Source organism: Scyliorhinus torazame, chromosome 12, assembly GCF_047496885.1.
Source record: "Scyliorhinus torazame isolate Kashiwa2021f chromosome 12, sScyTor2.1, whole genome shotgun sequence".
NCBI classification, from domain to species: Eukaryota; Metazoa; Chordata; class Chondrichthyes; order Carcharhiniformes; family Scyliorhinidae; genus Scyliorhinus; species Scyliorhinus torazame.
This window is the reverse complement of record NC_092718.1, coordinates 86,564,956-86,584,825: the sequence shown is the minus strand read 5'-3', so window position 1 is coordinate 86,584,825 and position 19,870 is coordinate 86,564,956. Positions and strand designations below refer to the sequence as shown.

The following is a 19,870-nucleotide window of genomic DNA, read 5'->3' as shown; positions in this document are numbered from 1 at the left end:
CTTTCCTTTCCCTCCTGGCCTCCACCACATCCAGGAGCCTCCCCAAGTCAGCGTCCGTGAATCTTGGGGCTGGTCTGCTTGGTGCTATTGTTGCGAGCTGGTTGGGGTTGGCTGAGCAAGTGCAGTTTAGTGCTGCTTGACCTTGTTAGCTGCTAGGCTGGCGAGCGCGGTCTTGGCGAATCGGCTGGCGAGGCATAATTTGCGGCAAGAAGCCCGTGAGGACTTGTTAAGGGAACCAATTAAAGTTAAATAGTGTTGCCTGTTTTGCTGGGCCGAGCACCGGGAAACACGCGGCAATTCCATTTCGCTACAACACTTGGAAATGTTTCCGGAGAATCACGCCCATAGAGAGGAACGGAGAGAGAGTTTGATTTAACTAAATGGGAACAAAGTCCCATAGCGAGCACATTTAGCCGTGTGTTTCCTGGTGCTCGCAGCGCCGAGAAACACAACGCTATCGAACAACACTCTGGTTAGATAAAGGGCCTGAGCGGGCACTGCGTGGCCAAGGCCGCACATAGCCCCGTTTTCTGCATGGAGGAACTCCACTCAGCGGAACCCCTCAATGTAGAAAGAGATCAGTGGCGTCCCACTCTCTGGATACCCCGACGCGACCCCTGACCGCCACAAGCCCGAACTCACGATGAGGGGGCCCCATGGCCCACCCACAAAGTACACCTTGGCCTGATGCACCATGCGATAAATGCCAGCTTGGCAGTGCCAACCTGGCACCCAGGTGGCACTACCAGGGTGACCAGGTGGCACCAGCAATGTCAAGGTACATGCCCCAAAGGGCATGCACCTGGGGTATTCCAATCTCCTGTGAGACCCCCCCACAAGTGCCCTTCCATCTAGACCCCGTTTGTGGAGACCAGTACTGAACAGCGCTCGTCCAGTCTCCGAGGCAAAGGGGATAGATCCCAACGCCTCGGGTGTCTCAGAAAATTGCATATTAGAGTGAGGCTAATGTGCAGATTTGGCAAAAAGTGATCCTGCCCACATTGGCAGAATTTACATCGCAACATCTTGTGAGATCTCGTTAGATCTCACGAGGTGTTGCAAACGAGTTAAGGGGGGGCAGGGAGAGAGAGGGGCAGAGCGAGAGAGAGATGCGCAGAGCGAGAGAGATGCGCAGAGCGAGAGAGAGATGCGCAGAGCGAGAGAGAGATGCGCAGAGCGAGAGAGGGATGCGCAGAGCGAGAGAGGGATGCGCAGAGCGAGAGAGGGATGCGCAGAGCGAGAGAGGGATGCGCAGAGCGAGAGAGGGATGCGCAGAGCGAGAGAGGGATGCGCAGAGCGCGAGAGGGATGCGCAGAGCGCGAGAGGGATGCGCAGAGCGCGAGAGGGATGCGCAGAGCGCGAGAGGGATGCGCAGAGCGCGAGAGGGATGCGCAGAGCGCGAGAGGGATGCGCAGAGCGCGAGAGGGATGCGCAGAGCGCGAGAGGGATGCGCAGAGCGCGAGAGGGATGCGCAGAGCGCGAGAGGGATGCGCAGAGCGCGAGAGGGATGCGCAGAGCGCGAGAGGGATGCGCAGAGCGCGAGAGGGATGCGCAGAGCGCGAGAGGGATGCGCAGAGCGCGAGAGGGATGCGCAGAGCGCGCGAGAGGGATGCGCAGAGCGCGCGAGAGGGATGCGCAGAGCGCGCGAGAGGGATGCGCAGAGCGCGCGAGAGGGATGCGCAGAGCGCGCGAGAGGGATGCGCAGAGCGCGCGAGAGGGATGCGCAGAGCGCGCGAGAGGGATGCGCAGAGCGCGCGAGAGGGATGCGCAGAGCGCGCGAGAGGGATGCGCAGAGCGCGCGAGAGGGATGCGCAGAGCGCGCGAGAGGGATGCGCAGAGCGCGCGAGAGGGATGCGCAGAGCGCGCGAGAGGGATGCGCAGAGCGCGCGAGAGGGATGCGCAGAGCGCGCGAGAGGGATGCGCAGAGCGCGCGAGAGGGATGCGCAGAGCGCGCGAGAGGGATGCGCAGAGCGCGCGAGAGGGATGCGCAGAGCGCGCGAGAGGGATGCGCAGAGCGCGCGAGAGGGACGCGCAGAGCGCGCGAGAGGGACGCGCAGAGCGCGCGAGAGGGACGCGCAGAGCGCGCGAGAGGGACGCGCAGAGCGCGCGAGAGGGACGCGCAGAGCGCGCGAGAGGGACGCGCAGAGCGCGCGAGAGGGACGCGCAGAGCGCGCGAGAGGGACGCGCAGAGCGCGCGAGAGGGACGCGCAGAGCGCGCGAGAGGGACGCGCAGAGCGCGAGAGAGGGACGCGCAGAGCGCGAGAGAGGGACGCGCAGAGCGCGAGAGAGGGACGCGCAGAGCGCGCGAGAGGGACGCGCAGAGCGCGCGAGAGGGACGCGCAGAGCGCGCGAGAGGGACGCGCAGAGCGCGCGAGAGGGACGCGCAGAGCGCGCGAGAGGGACGCGCAGAGCGCGCGAGAGGGACGCGCAGAGCGCGCGAGAGGGACGCGCAGAGCGCGCGAGAGGGACGCGCAGAGCGCGCGAGAGGGACGCGCAGAGCGCGCGAGAGGGACGCGCAGAGCGCGCGAGAGGGACGCGCAGAGCGCGCGAGAGGGACGCGCAGAGCGCGCGAGAGGGACGCGCAGAGCGCGCGAGAGGGACGCGCAGAGCGCGCGAGAGGGACGCGCAGAGCGCGCGAGAGGGACGCGCAGAGCGCGCGAGAGGGACGCGCAGAGCGCGCGAGAGGGACGCGCAGAGCGCGCGAGAGGGACGCGCAGAGCGCGCGAGAGGGACGCGCAGAGCGCGCGAGAGGGACGCGCAGAGCGCGCGAGAGGGACGCGCAGAGCGCGCGAGAGGGACGCGCAGAGCGCGCGAGAGGGACGCGCAGAGCGCGCGAGAGGGACGCGCAGAGCGCGCGAGAGGGACGCGCAGAGCGCGCGAGAGGGACGCGCAGAGCGCGCGAGAGGGACGCGCAGAGCGCGAGAGAGGGACGCGCAGAGCGCGAGAGAGGGACGCGCAGAGCGCGAGAGAGAGACGCGCAGAGCGCGAGAGAGAGACGCGCAGAGCGCGAGAGAGAGACGCGCAGAGCGCGAGAGAGAGACGCGCAGAGCGCGAGAGAGAGACGCGCAGAGCGCGAGAGAGAGACGCGCAGAGCGCGAGAGAGAGACGCGCAGAGCGCGAGAGAGAGACGCGCAGAGCGCGAGAGAGAGACGCGCAGAGCGCGAGAGAGAGACGCGCAGAGCGCGAGAGAGAGACGCGCAGAGCGCGAGAGAGAGACGCGCAGAGCGCGAGAGAGAGACGCGCAGAGCGCGAGAGAGAGACGCGCAGAGCGCGAGAGAGAGACGCGCAGAGCGCGAGAGAGAGACGCGCAGAGCGCGAGAGAGAGACGCGCAGAGCGCGAGAGAGAGACGCGCAGAGCGCGAGAGAGAGACGCGCAGAGCGCGAGAGAGAGACAAGAGAGAGAGAGAGAGATGCACAGAGCGAGAGAGAGACAAGAGAGAGAGACAAGAGAGAGAGAGAGACACACAGAATTAAACAGACAGAGGTTTAAGGAGGGAATTCCAGAGCTCGGGGCCCCAGGCAGCTGAAGGCACAGCCGCCAATGATGGAGCGATGGGAATCCCAGGATGATCAAGAGGCCAGAATTGGAGAATTGAGGGTCATTTCATCCCTATGTGAAGGGCATTGAATTGTAGATTCCGGAACGAGTGGGCAGAACCTTAAATTCGGAGCCAGGCCGTTCAGGGGGTAATGTCAGAATCTGATAGATTGGTGGGACAAACTCGAGGGACTGAATGGGCCTCCTCCAGTTACACAAGACATAGGTGGAGGTGAAGGTCATTCAGCCCCTTCAAGTCTGTTCTGCCCATCAATATGATGGTGGTTGATTGTTGATCACAGCTCTACTTCGCTGATCCCTCTTCCAACACACAGCCGGGTCTACCAAAAGGTTCAGCAAGGTGTTTATGCATGATTACCCAGGACACCGAAACAGGCCATTCAACCCAAACAGTCCATGCTGGGATTTCTGTTCCATTCGGGCCGCATCCCATCAATCCTCATCTGTACCTACAATTGTAACCCTCGGGGGAGCGAGTCCCGCGTTCTCCCCACTCCCCGGGGGAGCCAGTCCCGCGTTCTCCCCACTCCCCGGGGGAGCCAGTCCCGCGTTCTCCCCACTCCCCGGGGGAGCCAGTCCCGCGTTCTCCCCACTCCCCGGGGGAGCCAGTCCCGCGTTCTCCCCACTCCCCGGGGGAGCCAGTCCCGCGTTCTCCCCACTCCCCGGGGGAGCCAGTCCCGCGTTCTCCCCACTCCCCGGGGGAGCCAGTCCCGCGTTCTCCCCACTCCCCGGGGGAGCCAGTCCCGCGTTCTCCCCACTCCTCGGGGGAGCCAGTCCCGCGTTCTCCCCACTCCCCGGGGGAGCCAGTCCCGCGTTCTCCCCACTCCCCGGGGGAGCCAGTCCCGCGTTCTCCCCACTCCCCGGGGGAGCCAGTCCCGCGTTCTCCCCACTCCCCGGGGGAGCCAGTCCCGCGTTCTCCCCACTCCCCGGGGGAGCCAGTCCCGCGTTCTCCCCACTCCCCGGGGGAGCCAGTCCCGCGTTCTCCCCACTCCCCGGGGGAGCCAGTCCCGCGTTCTCCCCACTCCCCGGGGGAGCCAGTCCCGCGTTCTCCCCACTCCCCGGGGGAGCCAGTCCCGCGTTCTCCCCACTCCCCGGGGGAGCCAGTCCCGCGTTCTCCCCACTCCCCGGGGGAGCCAGTCCCGCGTTCTCCCCGTTCCCCGGGGGAGCCAGTCCCGCGTTCTCCCCGTTCCCCGGGGGAGCCAGTCCCGCGTTCTCCCCGCTCCCCGGGGGAGCCAGTCCCGCGTTCTCCCCACTCATTGGGTAAAGAAGTTTCTCCTGAAGTCCCCATTGGATTTAATTGTGACTGATGGCCCCAAGTTCTGGTCTCCCCCCTCAACAGAAACATTCACTCTCCATAAGACATAGTAGCAGAATTAGGCCACTCGGCCCATCGCGTCTGCTCTGCCATTCAATCCTGGCTGGTGTTTTCTCATCCCCATTCTCCTGCCTTCTCCCCACAACCCCTGATCCCCTTATTAATCAAGGCACTCTCAAACCACTCGAAGTTTTACGACCTCGATTAGGGTCAACCCTCAGCCTTCATTTCTCAGGACAGAAGAACTCCAGCCTGTCAATCCTTTCCTGATGCGTAAACCCACATTTCTGATATCACCTTTGTAAATCTCCTCTGCACCCTCTGTATCCTTTCTATAATATGGTGACCGAATGCACTCTCCTCCCAAGTTGGGTCTAATCTAGGTTTGGTACCGACAAAGCATGACTTTCCCCATGTTTCAATCCTGTCCCTACAGGAATAAATCCTGGTGTTTGGTTTGTGTTTTTCTGACCTTGTGAAAGTGTCCTGCAACTTTTAATGATTGACGGGTATGAACTCCGCGAATCCAGTTGTTGAAATGAAATGAAAATCGCTTATTGTCACAAGTAGTCTTCAATGAAGTTACTGTGAAAAGCCCCTAGTCGCCACTTCCGGCGCCTGTTCGGGGAGGCTGGTACGGGAATTGAACCGTGCTGCTGGCCTGCTTTAAAAGCCAGCGATTTAGCCCAGTGTGCTAAACCAGACCCCCATTTGTTCCTTTATGAACAAAAGATCTTAAGAACTAGGAGCAGGAGTCGGGAATTCAGCCCCCTTGAGCCCGCTCCGCCATTAAATTGCATCATGGCTGACCTCATCTTGGCCTCTCCTCCACTTTCCTGCCCATTCCCATAACCCTTCATCCCGCTACTCGGTAAAAACCTTTCTACCCCTGCTTAAATTTGTTCAGTGTTCCGACATCCCCCACACTCTGGAGAGAATTTCATAGATTCACGACCCTTTGAGTGAAGCAATTCCTGCTCAGTTTTGTTTTAAATCTGTCATCCCTTAGCCTGAATGTCCAACAAGGGGAAACTCTGCTGGGCATCAACCCTGTTGATCCCCTTTAGCATATCCTACACCTTAATTAGAAGCTGGGATTTAGAGCAGAGAAGTTTGAATGCGTGAACAGTTTTGATCCCCGTATGTAAGGAAAGCTACATTGGCATTAGATGCAGTCTAGAAAAGGTTCACTAGGATGATCCTGAGTATGGAGGTATTTTCTTATGAGGAGAGGTTGAGTAGGTTGGGCCTGTACTCATTGAAGTTTGGAGGAATGAGTGGCAACCTTTAATGAGACGTACAGTGGGATTGACAGGGTAGATGCTGAGCCGTTGTTTCCTTTGTGGGAGAGTCGAGGACCAGAGGGCATAATCTCAGATTAAGGGGTCACCCATTCAGACAAAGATCAGGAGGAATTTCTTCTCTCCAAGAGAGTAGTGAATCTGTGGAATTCTTTCCCGCAGAGCTGTAGAGGCTGGATTGTTGAGTATGTTCAAGGCTGCGATAGACAGATTTTTAATCAGTAGGTGCATCATGGGTTCAGGAGGTTAGCCGGGAAATTGGAGTTGAGGATTATCACATCAGATCAGTCATGATCACATTGAACAGCGGAGCAGACTCTAATGTCTTCAGCGAGGCGTTTAAAATCATGAGGTGGGGTGTGATTGGAGTAGATGAGGACAAAGTGTTTCCAGCGGCAGGAGGCTGGGTAACCAGAGAAGATTCTGGTTGAAAAGAATCGGTAAAAGAACCAGAGGGGCGGGGGGGAGATGAGGAGAATTTTTATTTTACACCGTTGAGTTGTTGTGATCCGTAAGGTGCTGCCTGAAAGGTGGTGGGAGCAGATTCAATAGAAATTTTCAAAAGGTGGAAATTTGAGAAATACTTGAAGGGGGAAAATTTGTAGGAATCGAGGTGTGGGGGGAATGGGATTAATTGGAGAGATCTTTGAAAGAGGCAGGACAAGCTCAATGGGCCCAATGGCCTCCCCCTGTGCTGGGTTAATTGGAGAGCAAGTGCTGCGTCTTCCCCTTGAAGCATCTGTGCCCTATAAACGTGTCCGATTCTGGTTGATTGGTGCAGGGACTGTTCAGATGTCAGTTCATGTCTCCAAGTCTCATTAGCCCTCGTGTGATTGTAGTCCTGCCTTGCTGACTTAACCGAGTGAGGGAAACCTCAACAGAGAGAACTTCCGGTGCTTGTTTATGTTCACGAGACGCCAATATATTTATTACGCCATCTGATAGTGCGACAATGGCGACTGAGAGAATGGACATGTCCGGTTTGCACCATTGTCCCATTTGGCAACCATATCCAGGTTACTTTATTTACAACATAAGCATGGTCTAACCAAGTGATATGCAGAGAGACACACCTCGGTGGAGGGCAGCTCTAGATCAGGGGTGAAATTCTCCGGTATCGGCGCGATGTCCGCCGACTGGCGCCCAAAATGGCGCAAATCAGTCGGGCATCGCGCCACCCCAAAGGTGCGGAATGCTCCGCATCTTTGGGGGTCGAGCCCCAACCTTAAGGGGCTAGGCCCGCGCCTGACTGATTTCTGCCCCGCCAGCTGGCGGAAAAGGCCTTTGGTGCTCCGCCAGCTGGCGCGGAAATGACATCTCCGGGCGGCGCATGCGCGGGAGCATTAGCGGCCGCTGACGGCATTCCCGCGCATGCGCAGTGGAGGGAATCTCTTCCGCCTCCGCCATGGTGGAGACCGTGGCAAAGGCAAAGAGTGCCCCCACGGTACAGGCCCGCCCGCGGATCGGTGGGCCCCGATCGCGTGCCAGGCCACCGTGAGGGCACCTCCCAGGGCCAGATCACCCCGCCCCCCCCCCCCCCCCCCAGGACCCCGGAGCCCGCCCGCGCTGCCTTGTCCCGCCGGTAAGAGAGGTGGTTTAATGTACGCCGACGGAACAGGCATTTTAGCGGCGGGACTTCGGCCCATCCGGGCCGGAGAATCGCCGGGGGGGGGGGGGCCCGCCAACCGGCGCGATTCCCGCCCCCGCCGAATCTCCGTGCCGGAGAATTCGGCAACCGGCGGGGGCGGGATTCACGCCAGCCCCCCCGGGTCGGAAAATCTCGCCCCAGACCTCCGAAGTGGAGAGAATTCCAGACTATCCACCCGCTAGGAGATGAAATTCCTCCTCCTCTCCATCTTAAATGGGCGACCTCCTTACTATCAAACTGTGTCCCTCCTAGCTCTAGATAACGCCCCCCCCCCATATGAGGGAAATCTCTTCTCAGCATTCACTCTGTCAATCCCCACCCCCATCTCAGAATGTTTCAATAAGATCACTTCTCATTCTCAAATGGGCACCGACCCAACCTACTCAAACGTTCCTCAGCAGATAGGCCCCCTTCACCCCAGGAATCAGCCCAGTGAACCTTTTATGAACTGCCTCCAATTCCAGTATCTCCCTCCCCAAGTGAGGAGTGCTCCCAGTGTGGTCTCACCAAGGGATATGGAGACCAGAACTGTGCAGTGCTCCCAGTGTGGTCTAACCAAGGGATATGGAGACCAAAACTGCACAGTGCTCCCAGTGTGGTCTGACCAAGGAATATGGAGACTAAAACTGCAGTGCTCCCAGTGTGGTCTAACCAAGGCATATGGAGACCAAAACTGCACAGTGCTCCCAGTGTGGTCTGACCAAGGAATATGGAGACTAAAACTGCAGTGCTCCCAGTGTGGTCTAACCAAGGCATATGGAGACCAGAATTGTGCACAGTGCTCCCAGTGTGGTCTAACCAAGGCAAATGGAGACCAGAACTGTGCACATTGCTCCAGGTCTCTGTACAGTCGCCTGTACAGTTGTAGCAAGACCCGCCACCCCCTTGATAATAAACAACAACATTCAAATTGGCTTCCAAATCGCGTGCGTGCTGACGTTTTTGTGATTCATGTACGAGGACAACCCGATCGCGATTTGATTGATTGTGATGGTTCTGTCTCCTTCAGTCACAGGCTGGCCCTCAGTGGTGGGGATCATAGGCGAGCGGGTGCTGCTGCCATGTAACTACACTGTGAACAAAAGCCAGAGAGGGACTGATTTGCACGTCCTGTGGCAGACTGAGGAAGATCAATTGGTGCACGCGCAGTTAGGGGATCGTGAATATAGCAAGACCCAGGTGTATAAGTACAGGAATCGCACACGGTTGACTGTGGAGAAGATGACTCGGGGCAATCTGTCCCTCGAGCTTGACGCCGTGAGCCTGGCAGACCAAGGGATGTACAAGTGTATTGTGTTGGAAGCTCAGCCAAACGAGGGGAATCGCATGAAACAAAAGACCAAAGTCAACCTGATGACAGCAGGTAAAGGGTCCACAAAACCCGTCTCGGTCTACGTGAACTCTCCAAAACTCTGCTGCACCCCCCCCCTTCCCCTGCGGCCTTCACCCGTCTGCGTCCCCCCGTCCCCCCCCCTCCAACCCCCTCTCAACCATGGCCCCGTATTGATCACTGACCGAGATGATAGGTCATGTGCTGCCGTGGGGAGCAGCCTTACCTCCTAGCCAGGAGCTCCTGCGCCGAGCCCCACCACAGGACTTCATGGTGAGGTAAATCCTTCCCAACACACAGGAGACGGGGAAATGGGGAGAGATTAACAGCTGGGCGGGAGGTGGCAGGCCTGGTTTGAAGATTCTGCCTAGGACTATGCTCCCTGGCAAATGCCCTCCTTCCAAAGCGGGACAGAGAGAGATTGATGCCTCCTGCGGCAAAAGCTTCATTGAAAATTATGATTGCGGTTTCCCAATAACTCCTCACCCCTCCGTATCTCTGTAACCTCCTCACAGTGCTGACAACCCTCCCTTTCTCTGTAACCTCCTCGAGCCCCTACAACACTCCATATCTCAGTAATCTCTTCCAGTACCTACAACTCTCCCTTATCTCTGCAACCTCTCACAGCCCCTACAACCCTCCCTATTTCTGTAAACTTGTTCCGTCCCCACAACCGCCCATCTCTGTAACTTCCTCCAGCCCCTACAACACCCTATCTCTGTAACCTCCTCCCGTCCCTACAACCCTATCTCTGTAACCTCCTCCCGTCCCTACAACCCTATCTCTGTAACCTCCTCCAGCCCCTACAACCCTATCTCTGTAACCTCCTCCAGCCCCTACAACCCTCCCTATCTCTGTAAACGCCTCTCATCCCTACAACCTTTCCTTTCTCTGTAACCTCCTCTAGCCCCGAGGTAAAATGTTTAACTGTCCTCCCTCTTCAAATAATGAGTGTCAAAGGTCTCAGCTTAATGCCTCATAAGTAAAACAGCCTAGATCGTAGGACTCAAAGATTCTGGAGTGACACTTACACCGACAATAGAGAAAGTGAGAGAAACAGACAGAGGGCGCGATCTGCCACGTCCACGGTTGGTCAAACTGGGGTGCGGCGTGGCCCGTGGATGTCGGGAGATCCCACTTCCGGGATCTACCCAGCTCGCCACGCCTCGTGAGATCTAATGGGATCTCGCGAGACATTGCGATCTATTGTATCTGGCAAATCTGCGTATTAGAGCGAGACTCTCATTCTAATATCCACTCACCTTATCTACTGGAGGCTTTGCGATCAAACTCCTTGGCCTCAGTGACCTTAGGTAAGCGCCGTTCAGTACTAGTCCCCAGTCATTGACCTCTGGGCAGGGTGGAAACCTGGCACTGCTGGTGCCACCTGGGTGCCAGCCTGGCACTGCCCATGTGAGGTGGTGTGCGGGGAGGGGGAACCTGAGGATCCCCTTATAGGTGAGTTGGGGATTGCGTCGGGGGGGGGTCAAGAGATTGTGACACCATTTAAAAATGGTGGCCCGATCTCCTCCAGCATTGAGGAGTTCTGCCGAGCGGAGCTCCTCAGTGCAAGAAATGGGACTAAGTGCGGCCTTGGTGGGTCATTCCCCGCTGAGGCCGCAGATTGCAACAAACAAGCGCCAGCAAACACCTGCCTAAACGTGCTTGACAGCAGACTGTGTTGCAATTCGGATGGCTCGAGCCCAGAGTGAGAGACCGAGACACCCAGAGTGAGAGAGAGCAACAGAGAGCAAGTGGGAGTGGGCCAGATAGAGGGAGCGAGAGAGACACACACAGCAATTGGGTGAGAAACAGAGAGCGAGAACTAAATGGACAGATGGAGAGACATATTCTTGCTGTCACTGGACTGCAGGACATGTCAGAAGCATGATGGGAACAATGATAGAAAACTGAGGAATAATGAATGATTGCACTGTAACAGCCTGATGTAATTGTGTTTCAGCTCATTACAGCACCCCACTGATCTCAGGACCCAGGCAGGAATCTATTCGAGAGGGTGAGGAAGTGAAACTGACCTGCACCTCCTCATCTGGTTACCCAGAGCCGAGGATTAATTGGATGGATGGAGGGGGCAACTTGTTGCCTTTGGGAAGCCAAGTGAACACCACAGTACAGTCCGATCCCGCCAGCGGCCTCTGGAATGTGACCAGTGTCCTGAGAGTTAATGTGACCGTCAACTGCACCTTCCTCTGTTCCATCTTCAACCGGAGTACCCGAGAGACCAAGTCATCACTACATTGGAAATGTAATTTCAAACCTCACCTTGCTTGGACTTTCCTTGGTACAACAAAGCTGAAATGTAACCTCCTCTAGCCCCTACTACCCTCCCTCCCTATCTAGTAACCTCCAGTGTCTTTAACTCTCCTCATCTCTGTAACCTCCTCCATTTACAGTGCAGAAGGAGGCCATTCGGCCCATCGAGTCTGCACTGGCTCTTGGAAAGAGCACCCCACCCAAGGTCCACACCTCCACCCTATCCCCATAACCCAGTTACCCCACCCAACACTAAGGGCAATTTTGGACACGAAGGGCAATTTATCATGGCCAATCCACCTAACCTGCACATCTTTGGACTGTGGGAGGAAACCGGAATACCCGGAGGAAACCCACGCACACACGGGGAGAACGTGCAGACTCCGCACAGACAGTGACCCAAGCTGGAATCGAACCTGGGACCCTGGAGCTGTGAAGCAATTGTGCTATCCACAAGGCTACCGTGCTGCCCATATCTCTAACCTCCTCCAACTCTCCCTATCTTTGTAACCTCCTCTAGTCCCTATAATCCTTCCTATCTTTGTAGCCTCCTCCAGTCCCATTAACCCTCCTTAATCTCTGTAATAACCTCTTCCAACCCCTACAATCCTCATCTCTGTAACCTCCTCCAGCCCATACAACCCTCCATATCTCTATCCTCCTCCAGCCCCTACAACCCGCCCTATCTCTGTAACGTCCTACAACCTTCCCTATCTCTGTAATCTCCTCCAACCGCTACAAGTCCCTATCTCTGTAACCTCCAGCCCCTGCAATCCTCAGACCTCTGCACTCCTCCAATTCTGGCCTCTTGAACATCCCATTCCCATCGCTCCACCATTGGCGGCTGTATCCCTTCCTAAATTTCTCCACCTCTCTCTCTCTCTTTCTATCTCTCCCTCTTTCCCCTCTCTTTCCCCCCCCCCCCCCCGCCCCCCCCCCCCTCCATTTATACGATGCTCTTTAAAAGCTGTGCTCGTTGTCCCAACCAATTTTAATTTCATATTCTGCGGCTCGGAGTCAAATTGTGTTTGGTACCCCTGTGTAAAGCACCTTTGGGGATTTTATTTTGTGATAGAAGTGGAAGGAAGTAGTTACTGTTCCATCTCTGTGACTGATTTCAATTGGGTGCCTCCCTTGATTTAGATTCCAGCATTCCGAATCTGTCTTTCAATGGCTACACACTAATTCTACTGCTTGTATTGATGGGACTTTGCCTTGCTGTCATCGTGGGAATGTTACTCTACATAAGGAGGAGGTCGAACAACACATATCCAGGTGAGCACCAATGAGGACCTGCTCTGAACGCGAGGTCAGTTTCAGTTTTCTTTCCTGGGATGTGTGTCTCTGGCAAGTCCAGCATTTGTTACCAATCCCTAATTGCCCCTTGAAAAGGTGTTGGTGAGCCGCCGCCTTAAACCACTGCAGCCTCTGAGGTGTAGGTACACCCACTGTGTTGTTAGGGAGGGAGTTCCAGGATTTTGATCCAGTAACAGTGAAGGAACGGCCAATATATTTCCAAGTCAGGATGGTGAGTGACTTAGAAGGGAACCTCCAGGTGATGGTGTTCCCAGGTATCTGCTGCCCTCTTCCTTCTATTTCTTTTAAATTTAAGTGCCCAATTCTTTTTTTCCAATTAAGGGGAAATTAGCATGGCCAATCCACCTGTCCTGCACTTGTTTGGGTTGTGGGGGGTGAGACCCTGCAGACACGGGAAGAACCTACAAACTCCACACGGACAGTGACCCGGGTCCTCGGCCCCATGAGGCAACAGTGCTAACCACTGCCCACTGTGCTGCCCTCCCTCATTCTTCTTCATGGTAGTGGTTGTGGGTTTCGAAGGTGCTGCCTAAAAAGTCTTGGTGAGTTCCTGCCATGCATCTTGTAGATGGTACACATGGCTGACACTGTTCGTCGGTGGTGGAGGGAGTGAATGTTTTGTGGAAGGGAGAGCAATCAAGCGGAGTTGCTTTGTGCTGGATGGTGTCGAGCTTCTTGATTGATGTTGGAGCTGTACTCATCCAGGCAATTGGACAGTATTCCATTACACTCCTGACTTGTGCCTTGTAGATGGTGGACAGGCTTTGGGAATTCAGGAGGTGAGTTCCTCGCCGCAGGTTCCAGCTTCTGGCCTGCTCTGGTACCATTGTCATGCAACTGAGGTAATTTTGGAATGTGTGTGCTATTTCAGTAAAATGGAGGCAATTTTCAGATTTTGTACCTGATGGATTGGTGTATTTTTGTCTTTCACAGTAATGGACAGAACTTATAATTGTCTCAAATGTGAATCTTCAGAGCCAAGATCCATCGGTAAGTAGCAAGCCGAGCTCCACTGGTTGATCCCGATATGGAGGGATTTTCTTATGAGAAGTTGAGTAGGTTGGGCTTGTACTCATTGAAGTCTAGAAGAGGCGACTTTATTGAGACCTATCGGATTCTGGAGGGGATTGACAGGGTAGATGCTGAGAGGATGTTTCCTCTTGTGGGAGAGTCTAGGACCAGAGGGCATAATCTCAGAGTCAGGTGTCGCCCATTTCAGGCAGAGATGAGGAGGAATTCTTTCTCTTGAGGGTAGTAAATCAGTGGAATTCTTTACCGGAAATCACCCTTCCTCTAAACCATGTGTTTTAATAAAATCATATGCCTCTTCAGGTGATGGATCTTTTCCTTTCAATGTTATTCAAAGTTTGGCCGGATATAATATGCCAAAACTAATTTTATTACAACAAAGAATCGCTTTTGCTCGATTAAAGTCGGCTCAAACTAAGTCTGCTCTAATATTTGATAAATTTGTATTTTGTTATTCGTGTGGGAGTTATCACGTTATTAAATGTGCTAATAAGTGAAAATAAAAAGGGAGCAGGTGTTATAACAGGTTGACTAAAAGGGAGAGGGGAAACAATTAAAGTAATTGTAGGGAAAAGGGATTGGGAGATGGGGGAATGTTGGGGGCAATTGGGGCTATGAAAGATTGGTGTAGAGTTGGAGATGGGGGAGTAGGATGCTAGCAACACTAATGATATGTATAGCTAATTATTTAAAGATGAGACCGAATAGGACGGATATCCAATTTGTACGGTCACTCATGGAAAAAGAAAGTGGAGGTTCCATAATAGAATGAGATGTCAAACTTAAATAAAAGTGGAGGACAGAAGCCCCCATTAAGAATAGTGACCGGGAACGTACAAAGTTTAAACGGACCAGTGAAACATTCCAGAATTTACATATTTAAATAGCTTGAAGGGGGAAGTAATATTTCTCCAAAAGATACATTTATTGATTGAAGACCAGGTTTGGTTATAAGTGGAATGGGTGGGGAAGACATTCCATTCGCGATTTAATCCTAAATCAAGGAGGGCCGCTGTCTTTGATAAGAAGGTGTTATTTGTACTGACCAGGGAGGTGCAAGATCCAAAAGGTCAATTTATAATGGTTAGTGGAATCTTAGAAGGGGTCCCAGTCGTGCTCATAAGCATTTACGCACCTAATTGGGATGATGGGGAATTTATTAAATGAATGGTAGCTGGCATCCCAGACCTGGACTCGTGCAAATTTTTCATGGGTGATGATTTTAATTGTGTAATGGATCCTCAACCAGACTAGTCTTGCCCAAAGACAGTAATAAAACCGTGAATGGCAAAGAAACTGGGGATATTTAAGGACAAGTTGGGGGTGGGGAGTAGATGCTTGGAGATTTCAAAATCCAGGAGGAAAGAATTTTCATTCTTCTTCCCGCATAGATTTTTCAATCGTGAATAATTCAATTCTCCCAGAAATAGTCGTTGGCATGGAAAATGGGGTGATTGTAGTCTCTGATCATGCTCCACATTTGATGAATATTAGACTGAGAGAAGGTCAATCTCAGGGACTCTCATGGAGGATAAACTCTATTATTAGCTGGTGAAAGATTTTGCGTAAAAATTACTTTCGTCATAAAAGAATACATAGGGCTGAGTTATTCTGCCCCGCTCGCCACAGGAATGCCATGGGTGAGAGGCGACAATGGAGAAGTCCATTGACCTCGGGTGGGATTCTCCGGCCGGCGGGCAGACATGACCAGAGAATCTCCCCCAATAGCAGCAGAGAGATAGAGGAACAGATTGGGAAGCAGATCTTGGAAAAGTGCAGAAGTAACAGAGTTGTTGTCATGGATCACTTCAACTTCCCTAATATTGACTGGAACCTCCTTAGTGCAAATGGTTTGGATGGAGCAGATTTTGTCAGGTGTGTACAGGAAAGATTCCTGACTCAATATGTAGATAGGCCGACTAGGGGAGAGGACCATATTGGATTTGGTGTTCGGCAACGAACCAGGCCAGGTGCCAGATGTCTCGGTGGGAGAGTATTTTGGTGACCGTGACCACAATTCCTTGACGTTTACCATAGTCATGGAGAGGGATAGGAACAGACAGTATGGGAAGGTATTTAATTGGGGGAGGGGAAATTATACTGTATTAGACAGGAGCTGAGGAGCATAAAGTGGGAACAGTTTTTGGGGAAATGCACAATGTGGGGATTGTTTAAGGAGCACTTGTTGTGGAGTGCTGAATAGTTTTGTCCCACTGAGACGAGGAAGGAATGGTAAGGTGAAGGAGCCTTGGATGACAAGAGAAGTAGAGCTTCTAGTCAAAAGGAAGAAGGAAGCTCACGTAAGGTTGAGGAAGCAAGGATCTGACTCTGCTCTAGAGGGTTACAAGGTAGCCAGTAAGGAACTCAAAAATGGACTGAGGAGAGCTAGAAGGGGGCATGAAAAAGCCCTGGCGGGAGGATTATGGAAAACCCCAAGGCGTTCTACACTTATGTGAGAAATAAGAGGATGATCAGAGTGAGAGTAGGGTCGATCAGGGATAGTGGAGGGAACTTGTGCCTGGAGTCTGAGGAGATAGGGGAGGCCCTAAATGAATATTTTGTTTCAGTATTCACTGGAGAGAAGGACCTTGTTGCTCATGAGAACCGTGTGAACCAGGTTAATAGACATGAGCAGGTTGATATTAAGAAGGAGGATGTGCAGGAAATTTTGAAAAGCATCAGGATAGATAAGTCCCCTGGGCCTGACGGGATATACCCAAGGTTACTACGGGAAGCGAGGGAGGAGATTGCTATGCCGTTGGCGATGATCTTTGTGTCCTCACTCTCCACTGGAGTAGTACCGGATGATTGGAGGGAGGCGAATGTTGTTTCCCTGTTCAAGAAAGGGAATCCCTGGGATTAACAGACTCATCAGACTTGTGTCTGTGGTGAGCAAAATATTGGAAAGGATTCTGAGAATTAGGGGGCGGGATTCTCCCATCGGGTGGCTAAGTGGCGCCGTTAAAAACGGGAATGTTTTATTCCGGCGTCGGCACCCGTTCCAGGACCCCATTCTGCGGTCCACAGGGGGCTAGCATGGCCCACCCCGCTCCAGCTGCCGATCCCGGCCTGAACCCGGCGCCGGGGGATTCGCGCATGCGCAGTTTGGCCGGCACCAACTAGCGCATGCGCAGTGGCCTTCTTCTCTGGGCTGGCCCCAATGCCAAATGGCGCAGGGCTACAGGAGCCGGCGTGGAGAAAATAAGGCTGGGGAACCGAGAGACCGGCCCATCGATCGGTGGGCCCCGATCACGGGCCTGGCCACTATGGACCCCCGCCCTCCCACAGGCCGCTCCTGGACCCTTCAACGCTGAGGTCCCGCTGGCTCTGAGGATGTTCGAATGGCACCGGCAGGACTCGGCTTTTTGATGGTGGCTGCTCGGCCCATCCGGGCCAAAGAATCGGCGCACCAGCCCGTGCCGGAGAATCGTCGCATACCCCAACCGGCGGCGCGTACGCCGGCCCCAATTCTCCGCTCTGTGGAGAATTGCGTCCCGCATCAGGGCGGCGTGGCACGATTCGCGCGGCCCGCCGGCGATTCTCCGAGGAGCGGAGTATCGGCGCCATTTGCGCCGGTCGCGGGCCGCTGTCCGCAGCCGCCAATTCTCCGGCCTTGATGGGTCGAGTGGAAACGGCAGAGTCCCGCCGGTGCCGTTCACACCTGCTCGCAGCCAGCGGGAACTCTGCGCGTAGGGTCGGGGGGGCGGCCTGTGGGGCGGGGAAAAACGATCCTTCACCGGGGGGGGGCCTCCGATGGGGTCGGGCCCACGATCGGGGGCCACCAATCGGCGGGCTGGCCTCTCCAGCCCCAGGCCTATTTTATTATGCGGCCGGCCCCTGAACCCCCACGCCATGTTGGGTCGGGGCCGGCGCGTTGAGGAAGTCCACCACGCATGCGTGGGTTGGCGCGGCCCAACTGCGCATGCGTGGGTTGGCGCGGCCCAACTGCGCATGCGTGGGTTGGCGCGGCCCAACTGCGCATGCGGTTGTTGGCGCGGCCCAACTGCGCATGCGGTTGTTGGCGCGGCCCAACTGCGCATGCGGTTGTTGGCGCGGCCCAACTGCGCATGCGGTTGTTGGCGCGGCCCAACTGCGCATGCGGTTGTTGGCGCGGCCCAACTGCGCATGCGGTTGTTGGCGCGGCCCAACTGCGCATGCGTGGGTTGGCGCGGCCCAACTGCGCATGCGTGGGTTGGCGCGGCCCAACTGCGCATGCGTGGGTTGGCGCGGCCCAACTGCGCATGCGTGGGTTGGCGCGGCCCAACTGCGCATGCGTGGGTTGGCGCGGCCCAACTGCGCATGCGTGGGTTGGCGCGGCCCAACTGCGCATGCGTGGGTTGGCGCGGCCCAACTGCGCATGCGTGGGTTGGCGCGGCCCAACTGCGCATGCGTGGGTTGGCGCGGCCCAACTGCGCATGCGTGGGTTGGCGCGGCCCAACTGCGCATGCGTGGGTTGGCGCGGCCCAACTGCGCATGCGTGGGTTGGCGCGGCCCAACTGCGCATGCGTGGGTTGGCGCGGCCCAACTGCGCATGCGTGGGTTGGCGCGGCCCAACTGCGCATGCGTGGGTTGGCGCGGCCCAACCGCGCATGCGTGGGTTGGCGCGGCCCAACCGCGCATGCGTGGGTTGGCGCGGCGCCCATTTGCCGTCGGGAAGGGAGGCTGGAGCGGTGTGAACCGTTCCAGCACCGTGTGGGGGCCAGAATTTAATAGAAATGAGAAAAAATCTCAAATTAGGAGAATTGTATTTTGTTTATTTTATTATTGAATGATCATTTATTTTATGTATATTAGTTATTTGAAAATATATATATATGTTTTAAAAATTACAAGGAAAGATTAATAACGAAGCTTGTAATCCCTGGAATTACGATGATTAAGGGGAGTGGGATTGGATCAAAGTGTTTTTTTAGTCAATGAGGGGAACAGATAGGGGTGGATAGAGGGAAACTATTTACACCTGTTGGGGGAGGTCTAGGACAAAGGGGGACAGAGTGTGACGAGGGGGACAGAGTCTAACAAGGACAGGTCGACCTTTCACGAGTGAAATTGTAGACAAACTTCCACACACTGGGCGAAGTTTAGAATTCTCTCCCCACATAGACTGATCCAATCGTTCATTTTCAATCTATGAGATTGTGATTTTTATTATCGGAAGGTATTTAGGGACACTGGGTGAAGGCGGGTAAATGGAGAGAGATCACAGATCAGCCCTGATCTCACTGAGTGGAGGAACAGCCTTGACGGGCAGAATGGCCTCATCCTGTTCCTGTGTAACAAGCGCAAGTGGGCTGAATGGAGCTTCCTCCTGTTTCTGTGTGACATCCTCGAAGGAGCCGATTGGGGCTTCCTCTTGCTTTTGCGTTTCTCATGTTACAGAGCCCTGTTGTCCGGTTTCTAATATTGAATCTAGGAAGGCTGGACTAAGTGTGTGAATGATACACCCGGGAATTCGAGGGGGAGGGGGGGTTCGGGACGAGGCTGCTGTACAAAAGCACGATGGAGTATTGGACCTCATTGTAAAAATCCTGTCTTCCTTTCTTTCAGAAATGGAGAAGATGAACCAGAACAAAAATTGTGTGTGATCTTGGTCTTCACGGTGGGCCACCGCTCATGGGTGGCAATGGCCGTGATTCTTCACTTCCCCTCCACACAGGAAGTGATTGACGGACTGCCCCCTGGCGGGGAGTTTGGGATAGAGAATGGAGACAGACTTGGAAAGGGGTTTGGCTGCATCAGACCAATGGCGACCCCAATGCTGAATGTGGAGAGGTTCATCACGTTCCGGGCCTTTGCGTTATCCATCCTGCAACACCCTCCATCAGTCGAACAGCCGTGGGTACAGGAAGATCACAGGTCTACCCAGGTCCCTGGTGGGAGGGGATGAGGGGGTGGAGGTCCCTGGTGGGAGCGGATGGGGGGATGGAGAAGGGCGGGCTGCAATTGACCTGTTACAGATGCAACTGATCGACACTGGGTAGGGGGGGGAGGAGGAGTCGTGCTCAGGCTGCCCATCGTTAACCCGCCACCCCCGAAAGGGTCTGAAAATGTGACTGCGATGCCACTAAAGTAAAATAGCACATCTAGGCTTGCAAAT

The 19,870-nt window shown here is 55.0% G+C and overlaps 1 protein-coding gene across 2 annotated transcripts in view; it reads left to right on the top strand.

The window, feature by feature from the left end:
- LOC140387207 (CD276 antigen homolog) overlaps positions 1 to 19,663 on the top strand; it is a 36,733-nt gene extending 17,070 nt beyond the window's left edge. The window contains exons 4-8 of one of the 2 annotated variants that reach the window (XM_072470189.1): positions 8,833 to 9,186; positions 11,117 to 11,419; positions 12,571 to 12,702; positions 13,678 to 13,734; positions 19,321 to 19,663. In XM_072470189.1, the coding sequence (XP_072326290.1) occupies positions 8,833 to 9,186; positions 11,117 to 11,419; positions 12,571 to 12,702; positions 13,678 to 13,734; positions 19,321 to 19,358 (884 nt within the window). In that variant the 3' untranslated portion in view covers positions 19,359 to 19,663. Of the gene's footprint in view, positions 1 to 8,832; positions 9,187 to 11,116; positions 11,456 to 12,570; positions 12,703 to 13,677; positions 13,735 to 19,320 lie in introns of both variants that reach the window. The other variant, XM_072470188.1, reaches the window with a different exon arrangement.
- Positions 19,664 to 19,870: the final 207 nt, after the last annotated feature.